General features: G+C 40.7%; 2 protein-coding genes across 2 annotated transcripts; one reads left to right on the top strand and one right to left on the bottom strand.

Moving 5' to 3' along the window:
* Positions 1–5,877: 5,877 nt before the first annotated feature.
* On the top strand, positions 5,878–7,261 carry mdkb (midkine b; the record flags this gene model as incomplete). The annotated part of the gene is made up of 3 exons (XM_080539471.1): positions 5,878–6,136; positions 6,265–6,423; positions 7,233–7,261. The coding sequence occupies 3 exons, from the start codon at positions 5,878–5,880 to the stop codon at positions 7,259–7,261; spliced, it is 447 nt and encodes a 148-aa protein (XP_080395597.1).
* Positions 7,262–8,768: 1,507 nt separating this feature from the next.
* Positions 8,769–10,737, bottom strand: chrm4b (cholinergic receptor, muscarinic 4b; the record flags this gene model as incomplete). Its single annotated transcript, XM_080539470.1, has 2 exons — positions 8,769–10,039; positions 10,683–10,737. The coding sequence occupies 2 exons, from the start codon at positions 10,735–10,737 to the stop codon at positions 8,769–8,771; spliced, it is 1,326 nt and encodes a 441-aa protein (XP_080395596.1).
* Positions 10,738–10,775: the final 38 nt, after the last annotated feature.

Here is a 10,775-nt window from a genome sequence, read left to right as displayed (position 1 = left end):
TGACTTATGGATGTATTTGTTTACGAATTATGTTTGTTATACTCCAAATATGTTTGTTCAACCATTGGATATTTAACTTTAAGATTCATGTCTATCACTGATACGTTGACTTATTTATGATATACTATGCTATTTATAGAGATAACGGTTTGCATATTTGCTTATGATCAAATATTTAAAATAAAAAAATAAATTAAAAAAAAGCATCCTAGTAACTCATCATAAAGCTGTTTTTGCACTGCCACTCTCCAACGCTTAGTGTTTTATCTTCGTGGCGTAGATGTCCTCATGGTGCATTACATCTGACAGTTAGATATTTAGTGTATATAATACAGCTTTGAAATATTTTTCTGTACTCTTGTCTCATTTGTTACATAAATGTAAATCTTATGTATTTTTCCAAATGTGTACTTGGCAATGTATAGTTTCTGTAAATAAGCTAAATCTGTATTTACTTCTTGGAGGGGTTCTTTGGCCTTGATGTAAAAATGCATCAATCTTGTTAGCATTTTGAGTGACCAGATGACCAGACAGTGGGCTTGGTAAACATCAGAAAGTCAACCCTGTGTCCGCCAAAGGTAGTAGACCAATGCTAATATACTACGAACCATGATACATGTTTGATTCTGCAAACCATTTGTTGTTACATTCCTTGTCTTTTACTGTTTCTGCTAAATCTCGTACTATACATTTTGAATGAGAGACATTGGCGATATAGAGTTTGACAATGTGACATAAAATGAATAAAATCACAAGATCAGTATTTTCCCCAAAGGTTGGGAGAAGAATTATCATATTATTGCACTTGACATTGCGATACTACAACTTCTAATTTGTTTCAAATCATTGTGTACTACTACAGTATTCAAGTAATATAGTATATGCTAAAACACAGTGCAACACAAGTGAAATGATTACCGTCTATCTCTCATCAAGAAAAACAACAAAATTGATATTTTAACGCCACATAGTTACAACTTCAGTCAATAATTTCAGTACTATAAGTAACTTTCGTATATTAGCCAGTTTACATGATTACATAGTATTGAAGTATGAGAACCTATGAAGACACTATTGTTAAGATGGTGTGGAACCTGACTGCTCAGTCAAGTATCTTACAAGATCAGTTTAGTTTCTCTGTACAAGTATTATGGCTTGATTATTGTGAAATGTAGATTGCTTTATCAAAGTCCTTTCTATAACTGCCTTAGCTTTGTAAGGGGCTACAAAAAACAAAAACATTAGTTGTGTCTTACTATCATTGCTTAGTTTTTGAGTTGCTGTGCAATTCAGGTTTAGAAAATGAGCAATGAGCATTTGAAATATGTGTGACTGACTGTACTAATGTACTGTCCAATATGCAGTCATTGTAATTACAGAGATTTCATGTTTGAATTTTTGTATTTATAAACAGCGACCAAAATAATGGACAGACCTGTATGAAATGTAAAAAAAGACCCAAAAAAAGTGTTTTACTCGTTGTACTGTATATGTGCTCTTCAAGCCTGTTTATTACTGTCTATTTCAAGAAAAATAAACATATAAACATTACCGACATTGTTCTTGTTTCTTTTCGTGTGTTTTTTACACACCCATTTGTGGATAACTTTTGTTTGTTTGTGTTCTATTTTTGAACGACTCCTCTTTTTCTGGTGTTTATACATTTGCTGATCGTTTCATTCCTTGTTTTGGAAGAGTAGAGATCTCCAGTGTGGTGGCTGGTCTCGTCTTCCATTGTGAAGGGTGAAGACTTTGTAGGACTCCGCAGGGGAAGACTTCCTTCTTCCACAATTTGGCCTCCATGTGACTTTTTCTCAGTTGCAGGCTCCAATAGCAACAGGCTGACAATGCCTGCAACGCATGACTGATCCATTTCAGGACCGGGAGGGAGAGGACAACCTTGGGTGGTGGTGCCATTAAACTGCCCTAAGAAGTAACAACCAACAAAGGCCCTCTAGGGAAAATATAATATTGTGCTTTTAAAAGCAGTAAGATAAAGATTATAGATATAGAAGTGTGTTGCAGTGTGATAGTGCTGCTGTCTCCAGACTATTGTTATTGATTATGTATTTCCAAGCCGAGTTTCCGTGGAGTTGAATCATGAATAGGATCAACTACTGTATGTTGGTGATCATTTTGAACAGAGTGGATAGACAGACTTCTAACAATCATAATCTAAACATCATGTAACATGCTAAAATAACTATAAACTCCAAATTAAATTCAAACAGCACAAAATAATTCACAATATTGCAATAATTCAACTCAATGTTAACAACAAGGAACAAACAGGGCTAGGCATGTAGGCTACAGGTGCTGCATTCAGATCTGCACAAAGCACCACATGATCTATTGGACTAATTATTACCTAGAACAAAATGTTGAACTGTCACATTCCCTAATCAAATAGGTGTTCTTCCCTCGGGAGGTGAGAGGTTTTAGTGAACTTCCTTTGGTAAAGATGTAGGATGTTTATGGTCTTGGCTGGGTCTGTTGTGTAATAACAGTCATAACTGAAGAAGCCCACCTCAGTGCTGGGATGTAGAACCCAAACAGGTGATTTCACATCTAGGCCTACCTCTATAGACGTGGTCACTTGTCATTCCTTGCCCCAGAATTTCCCCATATCACTCTGTCATTCTTGGATTGTGACATGAAACGTTTCCTTACAAAAAAAAGAAAAGCAATAACCGTGACGTTAGAATTATAAAGTTCTATCTCCATTTTTGTCAAAATTCTGTTTTTTACATAATCTGATCCATTAGGTGTTTATTAATGCCTGTGTGGTGTTATTTTTTTAAATGTTGACATGTTTTAGTTAGTAATTAATCAAATACAAAGGTTCCATCTCATAGAACATAATGGAATGTAAACACTTTGACGCTCAATATCTCTAAACTACCTTAAACGGAGATAGAACCTTATAATTCTAAGCTCACGTAATGTGAATCAAATACTGCCTTTCTAAAAATAAATAAAAATAATGGGAATAATTGTTACAGTAGGCTTTAAACCCCTGTTGTGCTAATCAGTCGGTCTTGTTTTGCCTCTCATTATGTGGATTAAGAGAATGCCACGTGGGTGAGTGATGTCATGGTGTGGCTGATTTAAACATTGTTCATACGCGGTCATCATCCCAAACCAGTTTCCCCCCCAAAGAGCGACTGGCCTCCGTAGACTCAAACTGTAGTCGGGGAGCAGGACAGCAAGCGACAACTCTGCCGGTATAGTGACTGTGAAGTTGCCAACTTGTGAGAATAAAGTAAGTTTGATTATGTATTTTTTATTTAGAAGCTTTTATTATAGACTACGACTTTACTAGTTAATTGTAAATTGTAATTGTTATCGGTTTAGTTTATGATTATTCATGATTGCTAAACGTTTGGTTCATGTACTACTCATATGATTTCTCATTATTAAATAATAAACATTTTGTTCACTGTGTTTTTGTGAATGTTCAGAGCGAGGGATGCTTTGACTTATTACGCACAGACCAAAGCTCCCATGCGCTTTTACACTATTACTATTACTGTACTGTATACTAAGTATAGGTTAGGGAGTCGGAGCCCAAGTACTTTTTCCTTCAGTGTGTTGATAAATAGCCTATCCTCTCAATCTCCCTCAGGTCATTTTATGTCGATATTTCATGTCGCATTCCTACCGGATCATTTCCTTGTAGCCCACCTTAACCAGGTGTTTGACAGGGTCTCTCCATCATAGTCCCACTTTTTGAATTGCAATTCCACGAATCATATAAAGAAACTTGAGACTCTCAACATCAGGTATTTGAAAACAGACAATGAAGACAATTTTCTATTGTCAAAGCCATGAAAATGTTCTGATTCATCTGGCCCTATAGGAAGTCACCAAGCCTAGTTCATTGTTTGCGCAAAGCAGGCTCAGGGGTGTATTTCACTCCAATTAAAGCAACACTCTTGCACTTGTATTGCTTTAACACTAACAAAAGAGTAAATGCACTAAGGACTGAGAAATAGTCACAGACTGTTCTAGATATTTAACTCCTTCAACTAAATTGCATCAAGATGAGGGAAAGTGTAAGGTACAATGCATGTTTTTGGTAATCCTACATTTCACAGATGAACATAGGCAAGTGATGGTTGAAGACTTGAATATTTTTTTTCCCTTCACGTCCACTATTGTGGTCTCTCATTGAAGCCTTTTAGTAGTCAGATCAAACATGTCTCTTTGCTGTAGTCATGTACATCAATGTTGAAAGAGTCTTGGTTCATGTTGTCAACAAAACATGATGGTAGAGCCTTTTTCTACCGGTATTTAGCATCAACATTGATGTCAATGGCTATAATCAAGTCATGTCTGAGTTAAAAAAAAAACACTCATTCAAATTTGAATGTGTTTACACAAGTGTTTGGTTGATATGATAATTTAGTTCTAGAAATCCATACAAATCTGCACTCAACATCATCCCTAAATGATTTTCATGAAGTTTGCCTCTCGAGGGAGAGTGAACTCTACAGTTCATGAGGAAGTTCTCAAAATGTACTGCCCTCGCATTTACCAAAGGGAGCATCACGCTTCTTTTCTTCATCTGAAGACTTGATTGTCTTCTTATGCAAATAAGTTTATATTCAGCCGGTCCGGGGAGAGGCCTGCTCCTAAGACGTGGCATGGGATCTGTGTTAGGGCTTTTGAGAGAAATGAAAACAGGCAAGAAGGGGCTTTGTTTTGGGCCAATGAATCAGTATTCCTTTGAGGGGGACTCTAAAGGGGTCTTTCAGGCAGCGCTTGGCCTCCCCCTCTGCATGGCTGGAGCACAGAGAGGGGGCCTGCTGGGAGCCTGTTCTGTTCACACAAAAGCCCTATACCCGGAGAAGCCCTCCACATTTAGGGACCGGGAGAGGAACGGGATTTGCTCCGCCGGCTGTTACGTGTGAAAGAAGGGGGCTCGTTTAATCAAGGCTCTTTCTCTGTGAAAGAGGAGTCTGTATTTTTCAGCCCAATAATGGAGAGAAGGGGGAGATTTATGGGTTATTGACACATTTAATGTATTCAAGGGTGTGCCCATGGCCCACATATTAGGGGAAGATACTGCTGTGCTTGTTGATTGAGCCTTCGTCAAATAATGGAAGAGGGCTTTTTTTTTTTTCAATGAGATCATTGGAGAAAGGTTAACCATATTTTGACCGAATAGGAATGATATCAGAATACATTCACTTATTTTTATAATACAAACTAGAAGATATCTGTCTGGTTGTTAAAGCACATACAGATCTAGGACCATGCAGGCTATATATAAAACATCAAAGTAAACTGTCATTTTCTAAGGACAGTTAATTAACTGCAGTGCACTCCGGAATAGGCTTCGCCTTTTGGACGGCATCGGTTCAAACAGACTGTGGTTGGGGTGGCTGGGATCTTTGATGATCCTCCGGGCTTTGCTGACACACCGTTTGTTGTATGATGAGGCAAACTCTTAAGGAAACGTGTATTGTGTCTTAGTTCCTTCACATTTATGTAACATGACTTTCCAGAACAATGTGTTCCTGGAAGAGCTGGTTGGACCTGTCGTGCTTAGAGACAATCAGTGACAAGAATAAACCCCAGACTAATGACTAACCTGTCATTAGTCTGGGGTTTCTTCTTGTCACTGATCGTCTCTAAGCACGACAGGTCTAACCAGCACAGAGGATGTGGCTAGCCTAATGTGAAGTGCCACTTGTGATCCAATAACTCTCCATGTAAAAAGGGGCGAATGCTCTACTTTAGTGTGTTAAATCTATTTCACAATATAACATTAGTTGTATCTGTGATAACAGTGCAGGTGCATGATAGACCGCTGTCGTAACTTCTGCCTGTTTCTCGAGACATCTTTCTGTTTTGTTTTTTCCTCACCGCAGAATGCACGGTGTGTTTTCAGTGACGCTGTGGCTGCTCGTGGCCTTGATGGTGACCACAGAAGCGAACAAGCATAAAAAAGGCCCAGGTCATAAAAAAGAAGGCAAGGAGGGCAAAGCAGGCTCAGAATGTACCGACATGCACTATGGGAAATGTGTGCCCAACTCTGGGGACTGTGGAGCTGGCGTCCGTGAAGCCACGTGCAACGGGCAGACCCAGAAACACGACTGCAGTATCCCCTGCAACTGGAAGAAGGACTTCCGTAAGAGCGCGAATGTTTGACATTGACTGTGGTCACCCCGATAAATCTGAATACAGCACTGTATGTACGTACATTCTGTGGTAATTATTAACATTCACATAGATTAATGTGGTGACTTTTCTTTCTAGCTGACTGCAAGTACAAGCTTGGCCACTGGGGGGAGTGTGACTCGGCTACTGGCACCAAGACCCGGTCAGGGACCCTGAAGAAAGCCATGTTCAATGCCGAGTGTCTGGACACCATCAAGGTGACCAAACCGTGCGCCGCGAAGCCCAAGAAGGCCAAAGGTACGTTGGATCTCTATGACTTAAACCACTATTCGATTCATCCACTTTTGCCTCATGTGTTTTTTGTGATATTTCCACACCCTGATAACAAGTAACAACCCTTAGTTACATCACTTTCAGCCAGGTAGGGCCTTATTTATGTCATCTTTAATATCAGAATATTACTTTCAGAAAATACTATACATACACAGGCTTGACAAAATAGCGACTGTATATTGTACAAACAATGCACACTGAAAATACGACAATTTAATTTTATATTAACATTTTCCTGCAATCCTCACTCAGCTCTACCAATGGCTGTCAGGAGACTTTTCAATTTCCTGTATCATGTACAGCTGTTGTTCCCTTAAAATGGCTGATACCCTGTGCAGTGCCCACGCAGGGAATAACTGCCTGGTTTCAATGCAACCTTAGACTTCTCTAAATGTTACTTACAAGGATGCTTGTCCTCAATTTAGAGCAATAACTTCGTGAAAGACAATGCAACACACTGCAGAATAGGATGTACCTATATTATATATTTTGATCATGAAATAAGAAAAACACAAAGCGAGCCAGTGCTCAACATTTCCGTTTTTTTTCAAGAGCAAGTTGAAAATGGGAAGTAGCACTGGCTTGCTTTCTGTGTTTCTGATTTGACGATACATCAACAAATATTCATAACAAAATGACAGGAGAAAAGCGCTTCATATGCTATAATCAAAATAAATGTTAAAGTTAACATAATAGAGGTGTCATTTGCCTATGACTGCATTGACAAGAGTTACTACACAACTCATTCACACCCTGTCTTTCTTTTTTTTCAGGAAAGAAGGCAAAAGTGGGTGAGAACTAAAGAGAGTTGGAGGATTGGGACACAGGTTTGACCTTTGACCTCTGGCTTACTTCAGCAGCACAATCTTCTTCTCTCCCTTGCCAAACACCCAGCCAGCATCTCTGCAGCTGAGTGAACTGTCCTCCTCAAGGCAAAAAACTCAACTTGGTGTCTTTTCTTGAAGTTATATGTTTATTTCGATTAAAGGTGTAAAAGGTGAACATTTATTTCCACTAGCTAACTATGAATTCAGCCATCATAGTTCATAGTCTATCCCATGTTTTAACTGAACATTTCCAAGAACTCAATTTCTATAGATAGTGATAAAGTTATAGATATAAACAAAATTAACATCAAAGCAACAAACACAATTGTTTCTTCAGTGATCAAGGGTATTATTGAATATATTCAACGAGTTATATCTTAGAAGATGTTAGCGTAATAGGTTTTGTAAGTAAATATGCGTGGAAATCCAAGAAAACAAAATGTAGAATAAAATAAAGTCCTCTGTAAAATGTATTTTTTGAACTGTAGAAATCACTGCCATTGCAACATAAGGTTTGTATAAAAGCACAACAATTAAATACTGTACTGTTGTTTGTATAACAAAATAGTTTTGTGTGTGTGAATTCTATGCATCTTATTCAAAATAACTGTTAGAAGAAAAGGTTCCGACACATTAAGTTGCCCCTATAATGGTGGTGTAACCACAGAATTATTATGGTAAGAACTATTTTTTTTATATGCTGTTACACCGTGCATTTAGTAATTGTTTTGTAAGTGCATAATAAAGTTTAGCAGTTTGTGTTATTACAAAAGTGGAATTAGGAGGCTGTAATATAAAGGTAATTACAGCGTTAAGAGGTTAATACACAGGTATAAGATAACTTAATGTCAAGTTTTAACCAGAACAATAAAAAACATTAAAGGTAAATCCATCAGCATAACTTATAAAATACAAGTCTATGCCTTATTAAAGATCACAAGAAATGAAATACAAGTTGAACATTTCCTTTATAGTCTTCCCAATTCAAACATATTTTACATATTTACAACACCCATTGGAACTCCCAATAATCAAACGATAAAAGGCCTCTTCCTCAGAGAATTTTATTTTATTTGAACACAAAAGTGTGTTGTGAGTTCCGTCCTTTACCTCCTACCACTGGCGGACTCAGAGAGGGGCAGGGGGGGGCGACCGCCCCTCCTGGTGCCCCAACGGTTGAAAAACATCTCGCTTAAGTGCCCTTTTGAGTGGCAAAAATGCCCTTTTGAGTGGCGAAAATGAGAGGCTGTGCCCTATTGGTGCCCCTCCAATGGTCTAAACTTGACCATTGCCCCCACAGTTGAAAAACGTCGCACTTAAGTGCCCTTTTGAGTGGCAAAATTAGAGGATGTGCCCTATTGGCTGCCCTTCCAATGGTCTAAACGTGACCATGTGCACTGATGGGGTCCCATGTTGTGCAGTAGGTGCCCTTTTTTTCTTTTCGCCCCTGCCCTTCAAACAGCCTGAGTCCGCCACTGCCTCCTACCTTCCTATGTTGTTATACTGACACCTCAGAAGCTTCCGGAACGTCTTCCTGAAGGTGACGTTACACAGCGCGTAGCACCCGGGGTTGATGGTGCTGTTGACGTAACACAGCCAGTAGCCCGCGGTCCACACGGTGTCTGACACACACGAGTGACAGAAGGTGCCCACGACGGCCATTACGCTGTACGGCGTCCAGGTGAGGATGAACACCAGGAGGATGGCGAAGATGATCTTGGTCACCTTCCTCTCCCTCGTCTCAAACCGTCTCCTCCTGTTGGCTTGGCATGATGTCCTGAAGCTGCTGGTGTACATTAATGTTCTGGGCTGATTATCAGAGGTAGAAGAGCCGTGATGGATGACGCTTAGCGGGGTCATCTTATTCGCTGTGCTCCTCTCCTTCGCCCTCTGCTGCTTAGGGCAGACGGTGGACTCAGCCTCGACAATATCGTTCCGTTTATCCGAATCACTATTCACGGTTTCTGTGATTACGTCTGGCTGGGACGACACGCAGCTCCTGCGGTGTCTCAGTCGGCCACTAGAGGGCGCCGCTCTCTTCCTTTCAGACTCGGTCCGCCGACTGTGGCTGGCCAGAGAAATGCGCGCGTAGAGGACGATCATGACGACGGCGGGCAGGTAGAAGGAGGGGAGGGTGGTCCCTAGCGTGGCCGCGGGGTTGGAGAGGAGCTGGATGTAGCACTCCCCCTCCGGGACGATGCGCTTCCCCATGAAGGACTGCCAGAAGAGGATGGCTGGCGCCCAGAGGGCGAAGGAGAGGACCCAGGCCACTGCGATCATCAGGCAGGCCAGCCTGGCGGTGCGCCTGGCCGGGTAGGTCAACGGTCGGGTCACGCAGAAGTAGCGGTCGAAGCTGATGATCAGCAGGTGCATGACCGAGGCGTTGCCGACCATGTAGTCCATGGCCAACCACAGGTCACAGGCCACAGCACCGAGGGGCCAGTAGCCAATGAGGATGTAGAGGGTATAGAGGTTCATGGAGAGCAGGCCGATGATGAGGTCAGCACAGGCCAGGCTGAACAGGAAGTAGTTGTTGACAGTCTGGAGGCGACGGTTGACTTTGATGGACAGCATCACCAGAGCGTTGCCCAGGACGGTGGTGAGGCTGAGAGAGCCGGTCACCATGACGATGAGGACCAGTTCGGTCGTGCTGTACGGGCATCCCGGTCGCCTGTACTGCTCAGAGGAGTTGGTGCCACAGGGACGGACCAGACTGACGTTTGGTTCAGTACCAGATGAGTCGCCTGAGTCGCCTGGTGAAGAAAGTGTCACACAAACACGTTTTGTTTGTCAAATGCATTCAAAATGTCTCTGTTGGAAGAAATATTCATTTCAAAATGAAGGGTCAGACACCTAAATGACATCTCACACAAAGTTAGTCATTGCAACAACATATTTAATAAACATTTTATTTAATGTATTTATTTAATATATATTTATTTATTTTTTGCCCAGTTGTTCAGAATGATCCTGATGCTTTCTTGCTATCCAGGATCAGATCGAGCTGGCTGATTTCCCCAATATTATTACTCAACATCAGTCAGATAGATCTGATCCTGGTTAGCAAAAAACAAGGATCATTCTGATCCAGTTTAAAGGTTTTGAACAACTGGGCCCTGGTCTGGCTATTTTTAAGTCTATGTTATTATAGTAGTACATCATCTACCACAGTACAGCCTACAGTATATTTACCAAAAGCTACTGTGTATGGGGAGGTTTGTCTATAATCCAAAGCTATTCATATGCATTGCAGCAAATGGTAGTTTCCATGTAATTTCCCCTGTCAGATCAGATCAGCAATTTAAGGAGGTATTGACGTTACCCATTGAATATATTTGATCTTCTATTCCATAGCTTCATCACTTTCACATTGACGGGAATTCATTGAAAACTTACCACTGAAGTTGAAAGAAAGTCTCTTAGAATCTTCAGTGTATTCAGTACCATCCATATCGCATGACTCCCTGGAGGATGATCCAAGCAAATGTT

Source organism: Nansenia antarctica (assembly GCF_963989245.1).
Source record: "Nansenia antarctica genome assembly, chromosome: 9".
Taxonomy (NCBI): Eukaryota; Metazoa; Chordata; class Actinopteri; order Argentiniformes; family Microstomatidae; genus Nansenia; species Nansenia antarctica.
Note: the sequence above shows the minus strand (reverse complement) of the source record. Positions and strands in the feature narration are given on the sequence as shown.